We start from the raw sequence: 26599 nt of genomic DNA, 5'->3' as shown, positions 1-26599 counted from the left end.
CCACTCACCATTTTCTAGACACATCTGTCATATGAGTGTAACAATTTTTAACTCTGCCAAAAAGCTTAGCTTCCCACAGAGGCTGACCACGACATGAAAAGTATGCACCAGTTTCACTGAAAGGTGTTCTAGAGAAAAACACCTGTGGAACAGCTGCCGCATCATGCTGAACAGCTGTCTGTTTCCACAGAGCTTCTTCTCTCCGGTGGCCTTTGGCTTTGGCTGTGAGTACTTCTCCCAGTACGAGGAGCAGGGCATGGGCATCCAGTGGTACAACCTGCACTCCAGTCCCATGGAGGGAGATCACTACAACTTCACCACCTCCATAGTAATGCTTTACGTGGACGCCGTAATCTACAGCATAGCCACCTGGTACATTGAGGCTGTGTTCCCTGGTAAGTCCACACATGCGTGCGCGCGCGCACACACATACACACACACACGCACACACACACACGCACACACACCAAGTGGAATGGAAATTCACCTGATAATTACTGATTAAAAAATTTTTTTTATTGTGTTTGTTTTTACTTAGCTCAGCCGTGCCATCTAGAGTGTTCAACAAGGGCATAAAGTGCACTGGTTGTATCCAAATACAAAGAGACCTCTCCAATAAATCCCCTAAGGTTCCCAACTAGTACTGGGTTTTGAACCAACAACCTTCCAGTTACTGGCTCGCTTCATCTAAGCAGTATAATAACATTTATACAAATTATTGCATTTGTATAATTGTTATTATGCACTAGAACATAATTTTGCCATGTTATTACCGACAGGTATGCATCTCTTTATTAATACTACACAGTACAATAACATGTTTTCTCTGCAGGACGGGAGAAGACAAAATCAATGGAACTCTATTGTGTGGGTGTGAATGGTCAGAATGTTTGTGGGAGCGGGCGGTAATGGTCAGAAATCCAGTGGGAGTAGGATTAAGAAAACATTTTGGCCCAGGGTTCTATAATGTACCACCATATAAATGCGACTTATACACCGAAGCAACATATGTATGTTTTTTTGTTGTTTGTATGTTGCTTCCTGAAAACAACATACAAACAACTTATGGGATGAAGACACACAAACCCAGTTAGATGAATAATTTAATTCCTAATAACTAAATCATTCAGGGGGAGGTGATTAAGATGTTCATTGTTAAAAGTAAATGCTCAGACATACTCAGATGTGTATATAACTGTTTGTCTCACCAGAGAGACATCCCTATAATTATGAAATTTTACCTTACATCCAGACACCTTTTAACGCCTCTGTTGAGAATGTCACTCTTGACATGTCTTTCATTCTTAAAAGATCCCTTTTTCATGTTCCTCAACCCTGCGATTACTGCTCGATTACATACATAATTTGACCTAATAGAATGGGTCAAATTCTATTGGGTCAAATCTATTCTATTTGACCCAATAGAATGCATACCTTCTATTGGATCAAATAGATTAGGATGGGTCTAATCTATTTGACCCATTCTATTGATTTGACCCAATAGAATTTGACCCATTCTATTGATTTGACCCAATAGAATTTGGCCCATTCTATTTGGTCAAATAGATTAGAATGGGTCTAATCGGTCAAATAGATTAGACCCATTCTAATCTATTTGACCCATTAGAATGTATGCATTCTATTGGGTCAAATAGAATAGATTTGACCCAATAGAATTTGACCCATTCTATTGGGTCAAATTATGTATGTAATCGAGCAGTAATCGCAGGGTTGAGGAACCTGACCCAATAGAATGCTTATGTTCTATTGCGTCAAATCTATTGGATTTGACCCAATAGAATGTATGCATTGCTGTGGGCTCTCCCAGTAAAGTCTTGTAACTGGTTCATGTTGACCTTCAGTCAGGATGGTCTATCTTATGATGATGTCTATATTCCCTCACTATTAGATATATGGAAGGTAGCTAAATTTGGAATTCATTATTGAGATTTTCATTCATAAATGCTTACATTTGCTGGAAAATGAATGTAGGCTAACCACTTGGTAAACAGCTGTGCTGTCCACCGTACCACAGATGCTCATCAAGGAGATGCACCTTGATGTTTGTAGAAATTCCCCAGTTTGAACTGCATTTATGTGTTTGAGGCAGGTGAATACGGAATCCCCAGGCCCTGGAATTTCATCTTCCAGGTGAACTACTGGGGTGGGGTCCCCCTGGAGGCCGGCATGCCCATCCCCCCTGCACCCAGGGAGCAGGACGAAGGTAACAGACACAAGAAGGATCTATGGATTGTTCTCAGTTAGCCACACTTTCCTTTCACTGTTTTCTAAGTTAGTGCTCGTCAGCCATCAGACGAATTCTGGTACATTTTACAAGCAGCTAGTAAGGTAATCTATTCTAATAGCATCAACATTCATGTTTACAATTTGCCAAATATTTTAGCAGATTTTTAAGGAAGAGTTGAAAAAGTGGAAAAATGTTCAAAATGCAACAAGCAATTCAAGAATCTCCCCGCTTTCATGAATATGTTACAGGACATTTTCAAGAGAAAAGGGAAGTATTAATGGGAAATACTGGCTCTTAAAAAACAAAAAAATGCATCCATCATCACGATATCTTTATCTACCTGTCAACTTTTTTCCCTAAAAGCTGAGCATAAGAACTTAATTGCAATATTTTTTCTATGTTCTGTAATTTCCATTCAACTTCTCTTGGGTGCACCTTAAAAATGTGTATGAAAACAGTATGATTCAAACACAGATATTGACAGGTACTTGATCTTTCTTAGGGGGCCCACTTATCTTGTAATAAATAAGTATGCAGGTGAAACTGGGAAAGTGGCTTGTGGAAATTGTGACATACCGACCATTGTGGATTGACTGACAAGCGGCTTATTTGTTTAAGTGTGAATCAAATCAACCATTTTGTTTCCAGTCTCACCCAAAAGCAGCAGGTTTGAGATAAGTTAGACTCATATTTGACAATTAGAAATCATAAAACTACTCTTTGGAAATCTTAGAAATCACTGTCCCATCAATGTCTATGGAGGAGCTCCAGATTTTACTTCACAATCTCATTCCTAGATTTAGTCTTAAAAGTTAATTTATGTTTGGTCATTTTATACTTTCTCATAGTCAACAACAGAAATTAGGTAATTTAGGGGCGTCCAGGTAGCGTGGCGGTCTATTTCATTGCCTACCAACACAGGGATCGCCGGTTTGAATCCCCGTGTTATCTCCAGCTTGATCAGGCGTCCCTACAGACACAATTGGCCGTGTCTGCGGGTGGGAAGCCGGATGTGGGTATGTGTCCTGGTTGCTGCAATAGCACCTCCGCTGGTCGGTCAAGGCGCCTGTTCGGGGGGGAGGGGGAACTGGGACGAATACCATGATTTTCCCACACACGACGTCCCCCCGGTGAAACTCCTCACTGTCAGGTGAAAAGAAGCGGCTGACAACTCCACATGTATCAGAGGAGGCATGTGGTAGTCTGCAGCCCTTCCCGGATCAGCAGAGGGGGTAGAGCAGCAACCAGGATGGCTTGGAAGAGTGGGGTAATTGGCCAAGTGCAATTGGGGAGAAAAAGGGGAGGAAAAAAAGAATTAATTATGTTATTACCCAGACACAGCCACAGATGATCGGATAGTCCATTGACAGTGCCAGAATCGTAGCAAGCATAACATTTGATAGCATCTTGTTACCATATGAAAAGTTAAACCCCTTTGCCAAAGGATACACATTAGATGTTGCTTGATAGTTCTGTGGAACAATTGTTGCCATTGATTTATGGTCAGTGTTCACCTTCATAATGACAGGAATGTGAAGAGAGACAGGAAGTATTGAGAATGAGAGAATGAGAGGACAAAACATGCAGCACAGGTCCTGAGCTGCATTCAAAGTCAGGACATTGTTCATAGATTTTAACCTACATTTGGTTATGAAACACAGTTACCCCTATTTTGAGCAATAGGCAGAATTGAGTGCATGCTGGCACCATGTTTCTTTGAGTGTGATGTCTCAATTTTGTGGCATTTGCACGTTTCACCCACTAAGATTTGCCATGCACTGATTCTTCATGATGGAAATCCAAATGTCTAGTTTACCGGGGTCTTTGTTATCCTGTTCTCACAGATCGAATCGAGCCAGAGCCAACTCACCTGCCTTTGGGCGTATCCATCCGTAACCTGGTGAAAATCTACAAGCAGGGAGCCAAGCTGGCTGTCAATCACCTTAACCTCAGGTTTTATGAGGGGCAGATCACCTCCTTCCTGGGTCACAATGGAGCGGGCAAGACAACCACCATGTAAGGAGTATGGCTGGGCATTCAAACTCTATACATGTGATTTCTGTCATGTTGGTATTAACGTTATGAATGGGAGGCAATATACCATCAACAGCACGAATATAGGGGCGTGGAGCTGAAGATGGATTTTTTTTTAGTTTTGTCATTGTTTTTTAACCTCCAACAAAAGACAATAACACACTTAATCCCTCTCAGCAATTTCTTGATTCACTTGCGTTCTGCTGTATATTTTCACAACCACCGCCGCCTCTGGCCGTCTCAGTAAATCCTGTCACAGGCACACAATTCGAAGAATGTAGTTGGTATTGAATAGTTCCCAGTATCAGCTCTCCTGTTGGCCTCTGGTGACTGCCCCAGTACAGCCAGCGTTTTTTTCCTTTTGGCTAATGTGACATATGCAACACAGGCATCATCTTTTACTGTTGGCCACTGGGCATTTCTAATTACAATTTCAGTCTTGTACTATTATCAGACTTGACCCTGATCAAATTCATTCAGGAACTTGAGGCTTGGTAAAAGGAAGTTAAACATTGAAATGGGGAATGTAATTGATGCCTGTGTTTTTATCAATCAGGTCTATCTTGACCGGCCTGTTCCCGCCCACCTCGGGTACGGTGTACATTAAGGGCATGGACATTCGCTTTGACATGGAGATCATCCGCAGAACCCTTGGAGTTTGTCCGCAGCACAACATACTCTTTGACACGTAAGGCTTCCCTCCACGTCTCAGCTGACACGAAAACACTGTCCATTAACATTGGTATGGAAATACCACAGCACTTTATCTTATTACACTGGCAGATGAATTGCAGGTTGCCAGAAAGTCCATTCCTGTGTTTTATGATGTCATTTACTTCAAAACATTTTCGTAATCAAGATTGTTAGATGAAGGCACACATGATATTTTTATGAGTATTTCCCTAAACAAGTGAAATTTCTCCAAATCAGGATGTTCATATGTGGGTGTAGTTAGATCTTTGAATTTAAAGCATCTGGGCGTCCAGGTAGCGTAGCAGTCTATTCCGTTGTCTGCCAACATGGGGATCGCCGGTTCAAATCCCCGTGTTACCTCTGGCTTAGTCGGGCATCCCTACAGACACAATTGGCCGTGTCTGCGAGTGGGAAGCCGGATGTGGGTATGTGTCCTGGTCGCTGCACTAGCGCCTCCTCTGGTCGGTCGGGGCGCCTGTTGGAGAGGGGGAACTAGGGGGAATAGCGTGATCCTTCTACACGCTACGTCCCCCTGGAAAAGAAGTGGCTGGTGACTCCACATCAGAGGAGGCATGTGGTAGTCTGCAGCCCTCCCCGGATCAGCAGAGGGGGTGGAGCAGTGACCGGGATGGCTTGGAAGAGTGGGGTAATTGGCTGGATATAATTGGGGGGGAAACAAATAATAAATAAATAAATAAATAAAACATCTGGAAAAAAGCTTTGTCTGTCTCTCTGTGTCAGTCTGACGGTGGAGGAGCATGTATGGTTCTACGGGTGTCTGAAGGGTCTGTCGGGGCCACAGGTGCATGCAGAGCTTACGACTCTGCTGGAGGATGTGGGTCTATTGCACAAACGCCATGAGCAGACCAAGAACCTCTCAGGTAAGACCCTGATTTCATCATAGTCTGCTGCCCGAACCCAACAGCTCTGTGTCGCTTCATGGCCAAGCACCAAATGTGCTTTGCTATAAAATAAATAAATAAATGAAAAGATAATGTTGATTCGCCCATGTCTATTCTGTTGGGACTTGTAAATGGTTTCTTAGAAAAAAAACGGAAATATGAACAAAGAAAAGAAAAGTACGATATTGTAAATCTCTCTCTCTCTGTTTGTGTCTCAGGTGGTATGCAGAGGAAGCTGTCAGTGGCCATTGCCTTTGTGGGGGGTTCTAAGGTGGTGGTTCTGGATGAGCCCACGGCCGGGGTGGACCCTTATTCTCGCAGGGGGATCTGGGACCTCCTGCTCAAATATCGCAAAGGTCTGGAGACCAAAGGCTTAGAGGACCTTTATGGAATAGGAATCCTGTCTGTACAGCCAAGCATTACCACTGCCAATGTGTGTAGGGTTATTCAACTAGCTGCTGCAAAGTGTTCATTCCCTTTTAAACTACAGAGAAAATTTGTTGATTTTCAACCTCATCTCTGTCTATCAGTGACAGGGATAGCACATGAAAAACACCTACATTTGTTCCGATCTCTTCTGCAACTCTGGGGCAGCAGTGTAATCAAGTTGTTTTTTTTTCTGTCTGCCAAGTGACATATTGTGATGTCATTTGGCAGATGGAAAAACTACTGCCTAGTTTGAGTTTTTCATTTCAGATCCAACCTATTCTAAAGATGCCGTTCAAAAAATCCATCGTCGTTTAATCTCAATTAATCTATGTTTCTAGATAAACGACATCCGAAAACATTAGCACAGAAGATTTTATGGATGACGATACAGAAGCTTACCCGCTGTGCATTCTGGTACATGTTGGCACTGTGGGAAAGACTCTATGTGCAGGAGAACACTGATTTCTACATCACTATAGAACGTATTGAGTATTTTATTCAATTGACTAGATTACCCATATGTACTGATTACACATGCACAAAACCACTTGCAAAATGTTGATCTAATGGAACCACTTGCTCTTCCAGTACTTTGTTCAGTTGACCCAGTTACAGCCTGACAGTAACATACAGTGTTAAATTTGGTTTTGATGAAATCAGTTATGTCCCTTCTAATCTCCTTCTATCATGAAATATAAATCCAGTCATAGACACTGTGCCCTCATAATTGCTTATTTGTATTGAGCATGTCAAATGTCATGGAAATGGAAACGTAAGCAACACAACACTGCTATAATAATTTCATAATTTTCACCATCAGGAAGTTTAATTTTATAGCTTTTTTTAATTTCTTAGGTTTTGATGCAGGAATTGGTTTTAGTTGGCGGTGCCTCATTTAGATTGTATCCACCTTACAACTGAGTGAGTGGGTAACTTTCTCCTCTTCCACCTTTCACCTCTTCTTATATCCACTCCCTCTCTCCCTCCCTCAGATCGCACCATCATCCTGTCCACCCACTACATGGACGAGGCAGACCTGCTGGGCGACCGCATCGCCATCATCTCCCAGGGCAAGCTGTGCTGCTGCGGCTCGCCCCTCTTCCTGAAGGCACGTCTAGGGAGCGGCTACTACCTCACCGTGGTGAAGAGGGAGGGGCTGGAGAGCAGCATGCCCAGCAGAAGCAGCAGCTCCACCAGCAAACTGCCAGCCCTCATCAAGGTCACCTCTCACCCCGACTTACCTGTTTACAGCCAGGCGGTTATGCATGTTTTCCATGTCCTTGATCAAGGACATGGAAAACAGGAGAATGGTACTGATGGGTTCATATGGTGCTCAACAGTGGTATACTGGCCATCAGGTGTACTGGGACAAATCCCAGTGGGCCGCCTCATCGGTGGGCTGATGGACTCAAAAAATCCATGACAGGCCCTGTGTGTCTGTCATTCGGGGTGCACATGAGAGCGTGCTGCGTGCATGTTCTGGTACTGTGATCACTGGCCAATCACAACCAAGTTAGCTAATGCGCGTTAACATTCTAGACGCAAAAGTAGTTTGCAGCAGTGAGATGGCCAACGAAAGCCATGGACAAGAAAATGTCAAAAAGTAAAGGAGGGGTCAAAAAATTAGAGAAAAAAGGAAGCAGGCATCATAGGCACAGGCTTCCAAATGTAAACAAGCATGAAACAGTCCAGACCCACAGCGCACCTATGCTGTGCATGTAGGTGGAGCAAGGCAGTGTTCAGTGAGAGAGGTGGGGGACCAGCAAGCAGCGATTATGTTCCAGGGATTAGTCATATCGGGGTCAACTGTACAAAGTAATGGGGAATGCAGAAGAGAGGTGAAGAAGAGAGTGCAGGCAGGGTGGAGTGGGTGGGGAAGAGTGTCCAGAGTGCTTTGCAACAGAAGGGTACCATCAAGAGTTAAAGGGAAGATTTACAAAATGGTTGTGAGACCAGCTATGTTATATGGTTTTGAGACAGTGGCACTGACGAGAAGACAGGAGGCGGAGCTGGAGGTGGCAGAGTTGAAGATGCTAAGATTTTCATTGGGAGTGATGAAGAAGAACATTATTAGGAACAAGTATATTAGAGGGAAAGCTCAGGTTGGACGGTTTGGAGACAAAGAGAGGCAAGATTTAGAAGGTTTGGACATGTGTGGAGGAAAGATGCTGGGTATATTCGGAGAAGGATGCTGAATATGGAGCTGCCAGGGAAGAGGAACAGAGGAAAGCTAAAGAGGAGGTGTATGGATGTGGTGAGGGAGGACATACAGGTGGCTGGTGTGACAGAGGAAGATACAGAGGACAGGAAGAGATGGAAACAGATGATCTGCTGTGGCGACCCCTAACGGGAGCAGCCAAAAGTAGTAGTAGTAGTAGTAGTCATATCCTGAAAGTGTCATGAGTAAAACTAGGCTGACTATATAGCTATCTAGCTTTGGTATGTCCTCACCTCTGTAACATTATTTGTTGTCCTCCATGTGTTAGTACATCAGTTACGAGCGTGTCCTACTAAATGTTCCTCTCAGGTCTTTGCTTTTGTTTTTTACCGTGATGGTTAAGCACATCTAAAGTCTTTTAGTAATAAGTGCCCCTCTCCCGGTAGGTGAAAAAGGGGGTGGTTTGTCACCAAGTCCGAGCACCGGAGAAGGGGAGATACGCCTGGCGGAGCTCTGCACTCTACTGAGTGCACTATTCTAGTTGTTTTTGTGCCATGTGGTGTGTGTGTGTACAATCTGGTTGCTGAGTGACATAAAGGAAGATCTGATGGTGATGCTGCTATAGTGCACAGTGGTGTAGGTTGTGGTTGCTGAAGATCAGCTGTCTTGTTGGTGTTGATCCAGTAGTGCATATAGTGTGTGATAGTGTATTTTGTATGTGGCTGTGTTGGCTGTATCGGCATCCATATGTGAAATTTGTGTGTGTGTGGGGGGGGGGTTGCAGTTCATTACTGAAGGTCCTGACTGAAACCTCATAGAACACTGCTGCCTGGAATAAACGTGCTACTTTCCATTGCAAAAGCCTTTGAATATGTTCAGAATCACCTGTCAACAATAAAAGAAAATATCATTATCAGCATGGGCTAGGGTGCTAAATCTAGTGGGCTATGTCCCGTAATTACATTAACCCCCACTGTATATACTGTACATATGTAATCAACCCTCACCGACTGGACTCCCCCCAGGCCTGTCCCAGTGGATAAGTCCAGGGCTGAATATCTTTCCCAATACACCCCTAGTGCTCAATATGATTTTTCTGATTTAAAAGCTGCAGAGAGGAGGCTTATATTTTTGTTAACTCTGTGTGACGATGTGGACAAAAGGAGTAGTGTTTCACAGAAGAATAACTTAATTGTCGGAAAGACCGACATTCACTCTCTGGTAACTCGTGCATTTGATTTGAAGAAAAGGTGAAAGTTGTGGTGTTTAGGAAAAATCAGATGTTTGCAAGATAGACAGCAATGAGGTAATATATCTCTAATTGTGCCTATTTATCCGGTCTGTGTGCTGCAAATTGTTTCATCAGAGTTTGCTGGGAAATCCAAACTGGAGACAAGCATTTGAAATCACTATATAATATCTAATCGTCTAGCAAATGGTTTGCTTATGTCGGTCCTATAGAGACTTCAAAATTTAATTGAGGCTGCACTGGAAAAACTGTTTGCTTTTCACAAATAATCAGAGAAACCAATGTTCCAAATATTAATGGCTCCCACCTTTTTTTCTTTTTTTTGGTGGAGTCCTAGAACCATAGAAATAGCGTTGTACCCCTTTCTGGACTGATATATTTCAATAACTTTTTTTCCCCTCATCCCCTCTGGAATTTCCTTTGATAGTGGCATGATGTGCTTGTTGAAGCTTTGTGGTGACTACTTCACCCTGATGCTGAGATTCAATACGAGTGAGGTTCAGATTCAACAGGGCTGGCTGTAACCAAGCCTGGCAGTCTTCAATCAGCTGAATATGATTATCAGTTAGATTTAGTTAAAAAGTTGATTGAGTAACTAAGGGGGAGGTTACTATTTCATACAGGGCCAATTGGTTTTGACTAACTTATTAACTTAAATAAAATAAATAATAATTTAAAAAGTGTTATGTGTTTATTCTAGTTCCCTTTTTCTAATATTGCATGGTTTTTTTGTTTTTGTTTATTTGAAGATCTGAAATGATTTAGATTGACAAATATGCAATGATAGAGGAGATGAGAAAGGGCACAAAATATTTTTTCAATGCACTATAATATAGGACGATATGCTAATATAGTAGGACAGTCCAGTGCAGTGCATGACTAGTTGCAATAAATCTTGATGTTTTGCTGTATATGAGACTGAGAAGGTTGTGACCTCCTAACAGCCCCTGATGTTTTCCATGAGATCCTCAGTAGCAGGGAACATCATGAACTGAGTCTGACCGTGTCTGTCATCTCTTTGTGTCCCAGGACAGCGACTCGTCCATGAGCGATGACACGGGGCTGGGCAGTGAGGAGAGTGGTTCAGGTGGGTCCTCAGTCACAACAGTTATGGTTGAATTGAAGAATATCAGTGAAAATGAAGAAGTGTCTAACACTGGATGGTGGGAAGAGTAGAACACCTCAGACCTGCCATGCAGTACAGGTTGTGAAGTACCCAACTTAAAGGCAACTAACTGTATGTTAAGGCAAAAAGATGAGTTTTAAGTTTGGATTTAAAGGACTCAACAGACTCTGATTGTCTGATGGCAGCAGGCAGGTTATTCCACAAGAATGGGGCCCGATAAAAAAAGGTCCTGCCACCAGCTGACTTCTTTTTAACTTTGGGTACACACAGGAGCCCTGCATTTTGAGAGCAAAGAGCTCGAGATGGAGTGTACTGGTTAAGGAGATCAGACAGGTAAGATGGTGCAAGCCCATTTAGGATTTTATAAGTCAGCAGTAGCGCCTTGTATTCTGATCTAACATGGATAGGAAGCCAATGAAGGGAGGCAAGAATTGGGGTCAAATTTCCTAGATTTAGTTAGGATTCTAGCAGCAACATTCTGAACTATCTGAGGACTTTTAGTACTAGAATGTGGCAGACCTGAAAACAGAACATTACAGTTATCAAGTCTGGACGAAACAAATGCATGTATTAGAGTCTTTGCATCAGCCATGGACAGAAAAGACCGAATTTTAGCTATGTTACATAAGTGAAAAAGGCAGTCTTGGTGATTTCTTTAATGTGCTTATCAAAGGAAATTCTGGGATCAAACGTAACACCAAGATTTTTGGCTGTGACACTTTGTGAAACCACAGAGTTGTCGATTGTTATCGTTACTTGATCAAATTGGTGTCTGTGTCTAGCAGGGCCAATGACCAGCATCTCGGTTTTATCCGAATTTAAAAGCAGAAAATTAAGTGACATCCAATTTTTCACAGTAGCCAAGCAGTCCTCTAAATTAGTCATTTGAGTATGATCATCAGCCCTTATAGGCACATACAGCTGGTATCATCAGCGTAGCAATGGAAATTTATTCCATAACTACGTATAATTTGGCCAAGAGGTGAAATATAAAGAGAGAAAAGTAGAGGGCCAAGAACTGAGTCCTGAAGTACACCATATTTAACGTCAGAGAATTTTGATGTAATATTACTATAGCAGACACAATATGTTCTTCCAGATAAGTAGGACTTAAGCCAAGAGAGAGCTAAACCAGAGACATCAAAATTGCAATTTAATCTGTCTAATAGTATACAGTGATCAATGGTGTCAAAGACTGCACTGAGGTCCAGTAGTAGAAGCACAGAAGTGGAATCAGAGTCCATAACTAGTAAAAGATTGTTCACCACTCTGGCCAGAGCAGTTTCAGTGGAGTGACAGGGCCTGAAAGCCAATTGAAAAGGTTCATATAGATGGTTTTCTTCTATATGGGTCCAAAGTTGTTGATACACAACTCTCTCTAGTACTTTAGAAAAGAATGGAAAATTAGAGACTGGTTGATAGTTATTAAGAGACCCTGGATCAAGGTGCGTTTTTTTAAGTAGAGGTTTTACCACAGCTGTCTTCAAACTGCTGGGAACAATGCCAGTAGTAAGTGATAAATTAACAGTGTCTAACATTGTAGGTTCCAGAAAAGGCCAGAGGTCTTTAAAAAGTTTTGCTGGTAAAGAGTCAAGTAGGCAAGCAGTTGGTTTAGAAGCTGACAGGAACTTAATCAAAGTATCAAGAGAGATAGTATCAAAAGCTGTAATAACAGGGACTATCAGTGACTTATTGTACAGATATGAATTTGGTAAGACAGGATCTGCGGGTGTAGCTGGAGTTGAAGAACTAATTTTCTTTTAAGATCTCATCAACCTTATTGCAGAAAAAATCTAGAAATTCATGGGCCGTGAATGGTGAGCAGCTAATAGACGGCTGCTTTTTAGTAAGCTTAGATACAGTGTCAAAGAGAAATCTGGGGTTATGTTTATTAATACTGATTAAGTGAGCACGATATGCAGTTTTTGCAGCAGATAAAGCACGTTTGTATTTCAATAAACATTCATGCCACAATAGGTAAAAAAAACTTCCAATTTTGATTTTTGCCATGTACGTTCCAGTCTCCTGCAGGCCCGCTTAAGAGCACGAGTCTCATTGTTAAACCAGGGTGTAGGCCTCTTTAGTTGCCTAGCTCTGGTAGTGAGAGGTGCAACTGAATCGAGGAGACTAGAGAGGGCCACATTTAAGTCACTAGTGAAATTTTCAACAGAGCCAGTTACCACAGTGAAAGTAGCCAAGACTTCAGGCAGCTGCTGGCCAAATGTAGTTACAGTGGAGGGACCAATGTGGCGAGTGGCAATTACATCTGTGCCGACATTAATTGGACAGGCCAACAATGCTTCAAATTTGATGAGGAAATGATCTGACACAGCAGATGTGGTTGGCAAGACATTCAGATCAGAAATAGCCGTCCCCTTAGATAAAATCAAATCAAGGGTGTTACCACTGCAATGAGTCGACTCTTGAACAAACTGAGTGAACTCAAAAGTATCAACTAGTGCCAGAAAGGCTTTACTTAGAGGATCAGCAACCTTATTCAGATGAATATTGAAATCACCAAGAATTAGAATCTCATCAGAGTGAGTAACAAGGCCTGAGACAAATTCTCCAAATTCTTCAAGAAATAATGAGTAACAGCCAGGAGGCCGATAGAGTATCACAATTTGGACTGAGCCGAGTCTATTCATGGCTGAGGGAGATGGACCAAGAACAAGAGCCTCAAAAGACTGGAATTTAGATTCAAGTCTAGAAATCAGATTGAAAATAGATTTGTATATTAAGGCAACACCCAACTTTATTTATTTGCCCGAGCTACATGGGCATAAGTATAGTCAGGTGGGGAAGCTCCATTTAAGGGAAGGAAAACATTTGGTTTCAGCCATGTTTCACATAATCCAGTCATATCGAAACTATGTTCAAGAATCAGATCATTTATTAGTAAGTCTTTGGTAGACAATGATCTGGTATTTATGAAACCAAATTTAAGCATCTTGTGGAAGTGATCAGTAGCAGGCAGAACTTTAGAGCTACCAGTAGGTGAAATATTAATTGAAATTAGACACCTTTTTGACAACCAACGCTTTTGACGATATGTGGTCACATTTTTGATAACATTAGATGTTTGGTTCTGTAGATTATTTGGTACTTGGTTGCACATTTCACCACTACCAGTGGTAGGAATAATTATTAGATTAGTGTGGTTCTCACATTTAGAAGAGGAGAGCTTGGGATCAATACAGCAGGGTAGGGAGACAGTCTCAATGTTATAGACCAAGCTGTCAGTCTGATAATCTACACTATGAGAATTCCCTGACTAATCATATTAATTAAACTACTTGACTCCACATCCGCACTAGATTTAAACCTAGCAGGCTCTCTAATCACCTGCAACCTGCTGAATGATAAGTCCCTAGTGTCAATCTAAACATAAACAGCTATATATATTGCTAGACAAGAGTGATGCCATCCCCAGTAGGGTGAATGCCGCCCGCTTTCAGCAGGTAAGGGCGGCCCCAGAAAGAAGGCCTGTGTGTGTGCCCAGTGGACACCCAGGAACTTGAAGCTGGACACATACTCTACCCAAGTGCCATTGAAGTAAATGGAGGTGTGGTTACAGCCTTTAGCTCTCCTGTAGTCCACGATGAACTCCTTGGCACACCGCACATCCGGGTGCCGGACCCCCTTTTTGTAGGCCAGGGTTCTCAAACTTATTACTCAAAGGTTCTCATCTGATTTTTATTCAAGGTCAAAGGTCCGGAAGGATTGGTGATAACAAAATAACATTTAATCAACTCACTTATAACATTTGTTAGAAGTTATTACTTTTATAATGTTCTGCAAAGACCTGCCCTACTCTGCCTCTGGTTTGCTCTAACCCTAATTAAAACTCACATACCAGTAAGCTGCTCATTACTGTCATTTATGGTCATGCTAGTTTTTTTTTTTTTTATGGTCACATTAGTTTCTCTCCTCTGCTCTGTGTTTCAGCATTGGCAGGGTTCAGCCCCCCCCCCACACACACACACACACACATAGCAAATGAGAGACAGTGAACCAGGTGAAGTGAAGATAGCGTTACTCGAGTTGGCGACAACTACACTTGTTATGTCATTGTAGGTGCAATAAAAGCTTTGCACCACCCCCAAAGCCAATTGCTCGGTGTAATGTTAATGCATGAACTTGGCAGCAGCAACACACAAAATAGAAAACGTTACACTTCATTACATATTGTATTCATAACACAAGGTATGGGCTGGGTCCGGGTTGACTTGCCGTTCGGTCCAGTTGCAGATTGAGGTCCGGATTTTGGGCCGATTTGTTGTTGTCGCTGATCAGGCCTACCACCATGATGTTGTCTCGCAACTTGATTATGATATTGGACCCGTGCACAGGAACAAAGTCATAGGTGAAAAGTGAGTAGAGGAGAGGGCTCCGCACACAGCCCTTTGGGATACCAGTGTCAGGGTGGAGGAGGAATGGCAGACTAACCTGACAGACTGCAGTCTGCTGGTCAGGAAATCAAGGGTTAGTTAAGTTCCATTCAGGATTAGAAACAATCAAGGGCAGTTAAGAAATTAGGCAGAATCGGGGAGCAGGTCAGTGGGGAATTTAAGCCAGCTAAGCATATAAATGGGAAAGGGAATTCCAACAGACTCTTTCTGATTTAGTGATTATGACTTTTTCTCACTAAAACCATTGTAAATGACATCAATAATCACACTAAGTAGGTACAGAACAGACAGTATGTACTGTTAGTTCTTTGCCATATTGGTATAGTGTGTGCACTGGTGAGAATAGTTGACCAGGTTGGGTGAAGTAATTCTGGCTTTGGATCAGAGAGGAACACAAAAATGATTGAATCTTCAAAGCCTTCAAGGTCTCCAAATAAGTTAAGATAAACTAGGATGCAGCCCAGTAAGAACACAGTTAGTGAATGTGCTGATTTTCAACCATCAGTCCCCATATCATGCTAAGTTTATTTTTTAACCCTCCCAAATCTGGGTCGGAAGAATTTTGTTCTTTTATTTTGAAAAATCTCTCCTTGGTCTCAGCTGTGCAAGGCCAAGGTAGCTCGTGTTTCCTGCTTTCTTGCAAACTTAAATAAAATACTATTACTACACTGTAGCATTGATAGCTTAGACATCTTTTCAGATCAAAGAACTAAGAACTACAAATTATAACAATATTGACCTTTGGCCAGAAACACACCACACTTTATAGATTTCCTAGAGTCTTATAATAGCATCAGCGAAAGCGACAGCAAGTGTGTCTACCATCGTATGTTTAGCTTTTAACCCTTCCTTGTCTTTCCCTGCCCATCCTAAATGGCAGACATGGCGGCGTTACTCTCCCTGGCTCGGCGCCACATCCCAGGGGCGAGAATCGTGGAGGAGATGGGCCGTGAGGCGGTGGTGAACTTGCCGCAGACAGCCACCCTGGACAGCAGCCTGGCCATATTCCTGGCTGAACTGGACCAGAGGCTGACCGAGCTGGGCATCACCAGCTATGGTCTCTCAGACAGCACCCTGGAGGAGGTGACACACCCACTTCCATTTTACAAATTCAGCATTTACATTCCAGACTTGTGCTCTGTGAGCAAAGTAGGGACATAGTGCCTTGCTGAGGGACATTTGGGCATACATGTGGCTGGTTGGATAGATTGACATTTCAAAGGTTTCAGGGAATCAGGTCTGTGGTCTTTTTCATTGAAGGAAAAATTAAAATCGGATATTTGCTGAAAATCAAACAATTTTTTTCTAAAAACGTATGCCTCTACATCTACACTACATGCAGTGTATTCATACATGTATTAGACAGACACTCACGTTAGAGAATTAATAAGGTCTGCTAAAACATCACATGCTACCACAGCTGTCCATAACCACCTACATGGTCCTCAATCAATTTCCCACCAACCTTACCTACCCTGTAGTCTGTATGCATATATGTGTTTTGTGTTTATGTGTGTGTTTGTGTGAGAGACAGCTGAAAGCATGTAAGCCTGGGTGTGTAACCCACTGTCCCACTGTCTGTGCTGGGTTAGATGTCATCCCTGCAGTCTTATCCAGCACAGATAGGGTTTACCAAGAAGGCTGGATATTTGTGGAGGAGCCGTGACCATAATGGGATTAAGTTTAGCATCAGATTAGCACCAATGGCCAGTGTATGGAGCCTGACAAATCACCTCCAGGTTGGCACGGGGTCACATAGCTGCTCTCTACTCCTGATACACATGCAAATGGCAGGGTTCATAGCTTGGCAACAACCCGATGTCCTCAGTTACTCACCTTGTCCTTTACTGCCATCTAGTGTCAGTGGCCACTAATTTTTTGTGTGTGTGTCTGTGTGTGTGTCTGTGTCTGTGTGTGTGTCTGTGTGTGTGTCTGTGTGTGTCTGTGACTACATGCTCTAAAGTGGTGGTTCTGAATTAGCCCACACAATGGTTAGCCCTTATCTAGCAGTTTGATTCGGGATCCGCTGCTCAGCTAACACAAAAGGCTTCGAGGGACTCTTGAGAATGGGATTCCTCCATTTCATGCAAAGCTTTACAGCTGGCCACTGTATCTAGTGTTGCCCTAATCTGTCAAATAGGCTACATATTGAATTAATGAACCTATATAGTCTGACACTACATTACATCAACTAGATATATTGTAATGATTTATAAAACGTTAGGTTATTTAACCACAAGCTACAGTGCAAAACCTTTACTATTTAAAGCTGCAATCCTGAAGATCTGCATGCAAACAAATGCACTTCTTGACACTTTCTGTTGCTGGCATGTTAAAGAGAATGGGTTATCCATGGATATCCAAATTAAGAATGCTTTTTAACTGGTCACTGTAATGGTTTCTCTCGGGACTAAAAAGAATATTTATGTATATTTATGTTAAGTTTTATGTCTTATTCGTACTTGCTAAATTGAAATAATGGGGAAACTATAGTAGCAGTGAGTTTGAAGGAGTTGTTGCTAGGAAGCAGAATTGCAGATTAAGCTCATGGAAGACCTTTACCAACAGATACTACTACTACTACTTTCGGCTGCTCCCGTTAGGGGTCGCCACAGCGGATCATCCGTTTCCATTTCTTCCTGTCTTCTGCGTCTTCCTCTGTCACACCAGCCACCTGCATGTCTTCCCTCACCACATCCATAAACCTCCTCTTTGGCCTTCCTCTTCTCCTCTTCCCTGGCAGCTCCATATTCAGCATCCTTCTCCCAATATACTCAGCATCTCTCCTCCACACATGTCCAAGCAATCTCAATCTTGCCTCTCTTGCTTTGTCTCCAAACCGTCCAACCTGAGCGGTCCCTCTAATATAATCGTTCCTAATCCTGTCCTTCTTCGTTACTCCCAGTGAAAATCTTAGCATCTTCAACTCTGCCACCTCCAGCTCCGCCTCCTGTCTTTTCGTCAGTGCCACTGTCTCCAAACCATATAACATAGCTGGTCTCACAACCATCTTGTAAACTTTCCCTTTAACTCTTGCTGGTACCCTTCTGTTGCAAATCACTCCTGACACACTTCTCCACCCACTCCAACCTGCCTGCACTCTCTTTTTCACCTCTCTACTGCACTACCCGTTACTTTGGACAGTTGACCCCAAGTATTTAAACTCAAATGCCTTTGTCACCTCCACTCCTTGCATCCTGACCATTCCACTGTCCTCTCTCTCATTCACGCATAGGTATTCCGTCTTGCTCCTACTGACTTTCATTCCTCTTCTCTCCAGTGCATACCTCCACCTCTCCAGGCTCTCCTCAACCTGCACCCTACTCTCGCTACAGATCACAATGTCATCCGCGAACATCATCGTCCATGGAGACTCCTGCCTGATCTTGTCCGTCAACCTGTCCATCACCATTGCAAACAAGAAAGGGCTCAGAGCCGATCCTTGATGTAATCCCACCTCCACCTTGAACCCATCTGTCATTCCAACCGCACACCTCACCATTGTCACACTTCCCTCATACGTATCCTACACCACTCCTACATACTTCTCTGCAACTCCTGACTTCCTCATACAATACCACACCTCCTCTCTCGGCACTCTGTCATAAGCTTTCTCTAAATCTACAAAGACACAATGCAACTCTTTCTGGCCTTCTCTATACTTCTCAATCAACATTCTCAAAGCAAACCTCGTATCTGTGGTGCTCTTTCGTGGCATGAACCCATACTGCTGCTCGCTGATCATCGCCTCTCCTCTTAACCTAGCTTCTATTACTCTTTCCCAAATCTTCATGCTGTGGCTGATCAACTTTATACCTCTGTAGTTGTTACAGTTCTGCACATCGCCCTTGTTCTTGAAAATCGGTACCAGTATGCTTCTTCTCCACTCCTCAGGCATCCTCTCAATTTCCAGGATTGTGTTAAACAATCTAGTTAAAAACTCCACTGCCATCTCTCCTAAACATCTTCATGCCTCCACAGGTATGTCATCAGGACCAACTGCCTTTCCACTCTTCATCCTCTTCATAGCTGCCCTCACTTCCTCCTTGCTAATCCGCTGAACTTCCTGATTCACTATCCCTACATCATCCAACCTTCTCTCTCTCTCATTTTCTTCATTCATCAGCCCCTCAAAGTATTCCTTCTACCTTCTTAGCACACTCTCCTCGCTTGTCAGCACATTTCCATCTCTATCCTTGATCGCCCTAACTTGCTGCACATCCTTTGCAGCTTGGTCCCTCTGTCTAGCCAATCGGTACAAGTCCTTTTCTCCTTCCTTAGTGTCTAATCTGTCATACAACTCACCATACGCCTTTTCCTTTGCCTTTGCCACCTCTCTCTTTGCTTTACGCTGCATCTCCTTGTACTCCTGTCTACTTTCTTCATCTCTCTTACTATCCCACTTCTTCTTTGCCAACCTTTTCCTCTGTATAATTTGCTGTACTTCCTCATTCCACCACCAAGTCTCCTTGTCTTCCTTCCTCTGTCCTGATGACACACCAAGTACCTTCCTAGCTGTCTCCCTCACTATTTCTGCAGTGGTTGTCCAGCCATCTGGCAACTCTTCACTACCACCCAGTGCCTGTCTTAACTCCTGCCTGAACTCCACACAACAGTCTTCCTTCTTCAACTTCCACTATTTCATCTTTGGCTGTGTCTTCACTCGCTTCCTCTTCTTGGTCTCCAAAGTCATCCTACAGACCACCATCCGATGCTGCCTAGCTACGTTCTCCCCTGTCACCACCTTGCAGTCTCCAATCCCTTTTAGATGGTACCTTCTACATAAGATATAGTCCACCTGTGTGCACTTTCCTCCACTCTTGTATGTCACCCTGTGTTCCTCCCTCTTCTTGAAATATGTATTCACCACAGCCATTTCCATCCTTTTCGCAAAATCGACCACCATCTGTCCTTCCACATTTCTCTTCTTGACTCCATACCTTCCCATCACCTCCTCATCACCTCTGTTCGCTTCACCAACATGTCCATTGAAGTCCGCTCCAATCACCACTCTCTCCTCCTTGGGTACCCTCTCCACCATGTCGTCCAACTCATTCCAGAATTCTTCTTTTTCATCCATCTCACACCCAACTTGCAGGGCATATGCGCTGATAACATTCAGCAATAAACCTTCAATTTCCAGCTTCATACTCATCACTCTGTCTGACACTCTCTTCACCTCCAGCACGCTCTTGACATACTCTTCCTTCAGAATTACCCCTACCCCATTACTCCTCCCATTCACACCGTGGTAGAAGAGTTTGAACCCACCTCCGATACTCCTGGCCTTACTCCCCTTCCACCTGGTCTCTTGCACACACAGTATGCCTACCTTTCTTCTTTCCATCATGTCAGCCAGCTCTCTCCCTTTACCAGCCATAGTGCCAACATTCAAAGTTCCAACTCTCACCTCCACATGCCTACCCTTCCTCCTCTCTAGCTGCCTCTGGACATGCTTTCCCCCTCTCCTTCTCCTTCGCCCAACAGTAGCATAGTTTCCACCGACACCCTGCTGGTTAACAGTACCGGTGGCGGTCGTTGGTAACCCGGGCCTCGACCGATCCCGTATGTAAGTCTTATTTATGATCCGCATATTTGATTTGGCAAAGATTTTACGCCGGATGCCCTTCCTGACGCAACCCTCCCCATTTGTCCGGGCTTGGGACCGGCACTAAGGATGCACTGGCTTGTGCATCCTCAGTGGCTGGGTTTTTACCAACAGATACTACAAGATTAAAAATCCTAATTAAGGTTAAGGCAAGTTTTGTTTTAATTTCTTTTGAGACAGGGAAGAGGCTGACAACAGTGCTGGTGACTCTGTTTCATTTCAAATGGATCTCTAGGACTTGGAGTGGTCTAAAACCAGTGCAATTACCAGATTACCATAGATGTCAGTAAATAAAAAAAAAAAAACAACCCTCAGAATTGTAGCTTTACTATCACTAAATTTAATGTACCTCCAATTATCTCTTGAAGAGGAAATTCCTCAGTCATCATTCATGGCATGCCCATGTTTAATTAAATATCCTATAAATCGAACTTTTAATTGTGTATTTTTTCTCAATTTGGAATTAAATTCCTTCAGGACATCGGCGTTGTCCGAGAAGAGAGGTTCATCATTTACCATGAGTGTCATTTTTTTGATCCAGATCTTTCTGCGGGTGGCAGAGGAGACAGGGGTGGACGTGGAGCCAGAGGAGAGCCCAGAGCAGAGTGGCAGCCAGAGCCAGCAGCCCCCGGCCAGGCTGGATGCTCGAGGAGAGGCTGCTGAGGAGCCAGGAACGGGTACCAGTGTATTACACACACACACACACACACACACACACACACAAGAGTACCCGCTTTAATAAGTTCACATGTGTACACTCAAAAGAGTCATAGCAATTCACACACATGGGAAAACACAGGAAATCATAACCATGTGTGCAGACAGACGTGCACAGAATCTTAAAACAAACCCATGCAGTCACGGATGTATGCAGTCACAGTAGTTCATAAACATACTGCCCTCTCTCGCTCTCTCACTCTCTCTTTCTGTCTCTCTCTATCTCTCTCGCTCTCTCATACATAAAGGACACATAGAAACTCAATGTCCAACACACCCAGAAAGTCTTACATACACAGTAGGAACAAACAGACACACACTTGATATGGAGTGGTACCAGACTGAGTGTTTCCATGCACACCTACTCTTTCTCTCTTTCTCCACGCTGCTCCCAGGAAGAAAAAGGCTTCGCAAGCAAGGTACCACTAGCTTATCACACACACGTTGCCCCATTCTCTCTCTATTTGACAAGCTAGACAAGCTTTGCTCAAGACACATTCCTCACAGTATTTCCATAAGAGAGTTCCCTTCTGAAATAAGTTAACTTATTAAATTGACCTAATGAGGTGCCTAATTTTTTCTTTTCAAACTGGATGTATAGCAAAGCAGGAAGACCAAGTGCTCAAAAGTTTATGGTAGTGAACACCAGAATATATGAGGTGTTATATGCAAGTTCCTTTCTATCCATTTTTAAACAAGTATGGCAATGCATAAAGAAAGGGGAAGATGCTATATCAGGCACACTGGCACAGAGCAGGCCAATGGATAAAAAGCCTTTGTTAACAATCAGAGACTGTCCAAATAATGAAATGGCAACCGGTTTTGACCACACAGGATCTTTGTCAGGCCGGAAAAAGACGTCAAACAGAGTGTATTGTCATTAATCACTCACAATATCAGTCAACTAATTGCACATTTCCACAATCATTCTAAGACAATACATAATCAGTTTACACATAAAAATGTGGAAATGTGTAACTGACTGATTGATATACTGACGTAAGGTCACTGACTATATATATAAATACATATATATACAAAAAGTAAGGAAATTTGTGTTTGGTAGATCATTTCTTTGTTGTAACAATGCTTCTTGGCAATAAATCTTATACTGTTGGAAAGCCTGTTTATTTCCCTTTTAAATGGTGCCACATTTGTAAGGAACATGCATTTGTGGGATGAGCAGCAGAGCTGAGTATGTGGGTTGCGCCCATGAAAAATTTGCCAAATCTTCTCTACCAATGACAAACAGCTTATTTTGCTGTTGCTATTGACTCTTGTTTTGAGCTTCTGGTACCCCAGGTGCTGAAAATCAGGTGCTTGATATAAGATTTATTGCCAAGAAGCACTGTTACAACAAAGAAATAATCTACCAAACACAAATTTCCTTACTTTTTGTGCTAAGTTTTTATATATATATATATATATATATATATATATATATATATATATATATATATATATATCAATACAGTTACAGGAAAAAAAAGTTTAATACATTGCAGTACAGGCCTGTTTCGTGTGTCGTGCACTCATCAGCAGCCTTTTTTTTTCTTCCTGTAACTGTATTGAATATCTGCTCCTCATTGGTTGAGCACTTATAAAAAACACCATTGACAATTTTGGGAAAAAACGCTATATATACACTACCGTTCAAAAGTTTGGGATCACCCAAACAATTTCGTGTTTTCCATGAAAAGTCACACTTATTCACCACCATATGTTGTGAAATGAATAGAAAATAGAGTCAAGACATTGACAAGGTTAGAAATAATGATTTGTATTTGAAATAAGATTTTTTTTACATCAAACTTTGCTTTCGTCAAAGAATCCTCCATTTGCAGCAATTACAGCATTGCAGACCTTTGGCATTCTAGCTGTTAATTTGTTGAGGTAATCTGGAGAAATTGCACCCCACGCTTCCAGAAGCAGCTCCCACAAGTTGGATTGGTTGGATGGGCACTTCTTGCGTACCATACGGTCAAGCTGCTCCCACAACAGCTCAATGGGGTTCAGATCTGGTGACTGCGCTGGCCACTCCATTACCGATAGAATACCAGCTGCCTGCTTCTGTTCTAAATAGTTCTTGCACAATTTGGAGGTGTGTTTAGGGTCATTGTCCTGTTGTAGGATGAAATTGGCTCCAATCAAGCGCTGTCCACTGGGTATGGCATGGCGTTGCAAAATGGAGTGATAGCCTTCCTTATTCAGAATCCCTTTTACCCTGTACAAATCTCCCACCTTACCAGCACCAAAGCAACCCCAGACCATCACATTACCTCCACCATGCTTAACAGATGGCGTCAGGCATTCTTCCAGCATCTTTTCATTTGTTCTGCGTCTCACAAACGTTCTTCTTTGTGATCCAAACACCTCAAACTTGGATTCATCCGTCCACAACACTTTTTTCCAGTCTTCCTCTGTCCAATGTCTGTGTTCTTTTGCCCATCTTAATCTTTTTCTTTTATTGGTCAGTCTCAGATATGGCTTTTTCTTTGCCACTCTGCCCTGAAGCCCAGAATCCCGCAGCCGCCTCTTCACTGTAGATGTTGACACTGGTGTTTTGCGGGTACTATTTAATGAAGATGCCAGTTGGGGACCTGTGAGGCGTCTGTTTCTCAAACTAGAGACTCTAATGTACTTATCTTCTTGCTCAGTTGTGCAACGCGGCCTCCCACTTCTTTTTCTACTCTGGTTAGAGCCTGTTTGTGCTGTCCTCTGAAGGGAGTAGTACACACCGGTGTAGGAAATCTTCAATTTCTTAGCAATTTCTCGCATGGAATAGCCTTCATTTCTAAGAACAAGAATAGACTGTCGAGTTTCAGATGAAAGTTCTCTTTTTCTGGCCATTTTGAGCGTTTAATTGACCCCACAAATGTGATGCTCCAGAAACTCAATCTGCTCAAAGGAAGGTCGGTTTTGTAGCTTCTGTAACGAGCTAAACTGTTTTCAGATGTGTGAACATGATTGCACAAGGGTTTTCTAATCATCAATTAGCCTTCTGAGCCAATGAGCAAAAACATTGTACCATTAGAACACTGGAGTGATAGTTGCTTGAAATGGGCCTCTATACACCTATGTAGATATTGCACCAAAAACCAGACATTTGCAGCTAGAATAGTCATTTACCACATTAGCAATGTATAGAGTGAATTTCTTTAAAGTTAAGACTAGTTTAAAGTTATCTTCATTGAAAAGTACAGTGCTTTTCCTTCAAAAATATGGACATTTCAATGTGATCCCAAACTTTTGAACGGTAGTGTATATATATATATAGTATATGTAGCAGCTGATGAGTGCGCGACACACGAAACAAGCTTTTACTGCTATGTATTAAAAGTTTTTTTTCCTACATCTGTATCAATATTCCGCTCCGCATTAGTTGAGCACTTCTATCAACTTTGGGTTCGCAAAGCGAACCCTAGTTATATGAACAACGACAAAATGACTGAGAGGGTTATTGCATTGTGACATCATCCACAATAGCTCGCTGGAAAAAAGAAAAACGATGGAGGTGCATTCCCCGTGCCAATACCGGACAATATGACCCCCTGTGGTCATATGTCCTCCCATCGACCCCGTATTGGCACGCCCACCGGAAGCGCTATTCCTCTTTGTAAGTCGAACCATCTCCAACTAAATGAGCACCACACCTGTGGCCCGGGTAGGAGGAGAACGGCTCTATTCTCAGCCATTTTGTTGTTGTTCATATAACTAGGGTTCGCTTCGCGAACCCAAAGTTACATTTCACGTACTCCAAAATGGCTGAGAGGGTTATTGCATTGAACAACGACAGGATTCGTGCCTCCGTTCCCTAGCCGTCCAATGAACCCTTCAAACCCCTGGTGGGAAGGGGTACGCGTTCTGATGAGAGCATCCTAAGAGGCCTGCTCCAGAACAGCGTCGGCAACCGACCGCACCTTAACGTGCCGGTAATAATGCCGTAAGAAAGTGGTCTCACCACTCCAAACCGCCGCCTGGCGGATGACCTCCCAGTCGATACCTGACAACACAGCTATCGACGTAGCAGTCCCTCGGGTAGAATGCGCCTTCAGCTTAGGAGCTGTTTTACCCGCTTTGGTATACGCCTCCGTAATACCATCCACCAGCCAGTGTGCTAGCCTCTGGGTGGAAAGGGCATAACCTGGTTTGCTCACTCTGTAGGTCAACAGCAGCCTGTCAGACCTACGAATATCTGCTGTGCGCCGCATGTAAATGCGTAAAGCCCGTACAGGACACGAGAGGTGCAAGCGTTTCTCATCCCTAGTCACCGGTGACGGATGAAACGCGTGTATCACCACCGGGGCCCTATGCGTCAGGACAGACACAGTTTTGGGCACGAAGCTGGGGTCTGTAAAGAGCGTGACCATCAGATCACCAGAAAACACCATCCCCTTGATGGTGAGTGCAGTGAGCTCACAACCCCTCGCTGCGGTGGTAAGTGCCAAGAGCACAGCCAGCTTAGCCGAGACATAACGCATGTCTGCCGTAGACATGGGTTCAAAGGGATCTTTCTCTAGTGCGCGCAGAACAAGGGAAGCATCCCAAGTTTCAGCTCTCGTAAGCTCCTTAGCTGAGAGCTTCTTAGCACCCAACAGGCACTGCGTCATGAGTGGGTGCGTGAAAACCGTGCTACCCTCGATCTTCCCCCTGGAAGAATGTGAGAGCCGATACACAGACTTTGACCGAGGAGAAACACCATAGTCTATCACTCCTACAGACCTCCACAAAAGTCAGTATAGGGCCAATCCCTACTGACAAAGGGTCCATGTCGCGTTCAGCGCAAAATTGGTCAAATCGATTCCAGTACCCCTGGTACCTGGAATACGTGGAGTCTTTACGCGCCGCTAAGATGACACGAATCACTTGCGCACTAAGTCCCATAGCTAAGAGCCTGGCTTTGTAAGCATCCACGCCGCTAATCGGGAGCCTCCTATCCAGGGGCCCTCCCGTAGCAGCCCTCCTGCTTGCGTGAGCGCGTCCGCCCACTCCGGGACGTCGAACCGCTCGCCTACTATCCAGG

At 43.3% G+C, this 26599-nt stretch overlaps 1 protein-coding gene across 1 annotated transcript in view; it reads left to right on the top strand.

Moving 5' to 3' along the window:
• Positions 1 to 26599, top strand: part of abca7 (ATP-binding cassette, sub-family A (ABC1), member 7) — an 89171-nt gene that overhangs the window by 24848 nt on the left and 37724 nt on the right. Inside the window, exons 17-27 of the mRNA XM_056276339.1 lie at positions 191 to 395; positions 2111 to 2224; positions 4093 to 4264; positions 4839 to 4970; positions 5717 to 5856; positions 6096 to 6233; positions 7299 to 7525; positions 10743 to 10800; positions 16132 to 16334; positions 21401 to 21536; positions 21972 to 21995. Of these exons, the coding sequence (XP_056132314.1) occupies positions 191 to 395; positions 2111 to 2224; positions 4093 to 4264; positions 4839 to 4970; positions 5717 to 5856; positions 6096 to 6233; positions 7299 to 7525; positions 10743 to 10800; positions 16132 to 16334; positions 21401 to 21536; positions 21972 to 21995 (1549 nt within the window). The remainder of the gene's footprint in view (positions 1 to 190; positions 396 to 2110; positions 2225 to 4092; positions 4265 to 4838; positions 4971 to 5716; positions 5857 to 6095; positions 6234 to 7298; positions 7526 to 10742; positions 10801 to 16131; positions 16335 to 21400; positions 21537 to 21971; positions 21996 to 26599) is intronic.

The sequence above is a fragment of the Lampris incognitus genome, chromosome 3 (genome assembly GCF_029633865.1).
Source record: "Lampris incognitus isolate fLamInc1 chromosome 3, fLamInc1.hap2, whole genome shotgun sequence".
NCBI classification, from domain to species: domain Eukaryota; kingdom Metazoa; phylum Chordata; class Actinopteri; order Lampriformes; family Lampridae; genus Lampris; species Lampris incognitus.
Note: the sequence above shows the minus strand (reverse complement) of the source record. Positions and strands in the feature narration are given on the sequence as shown.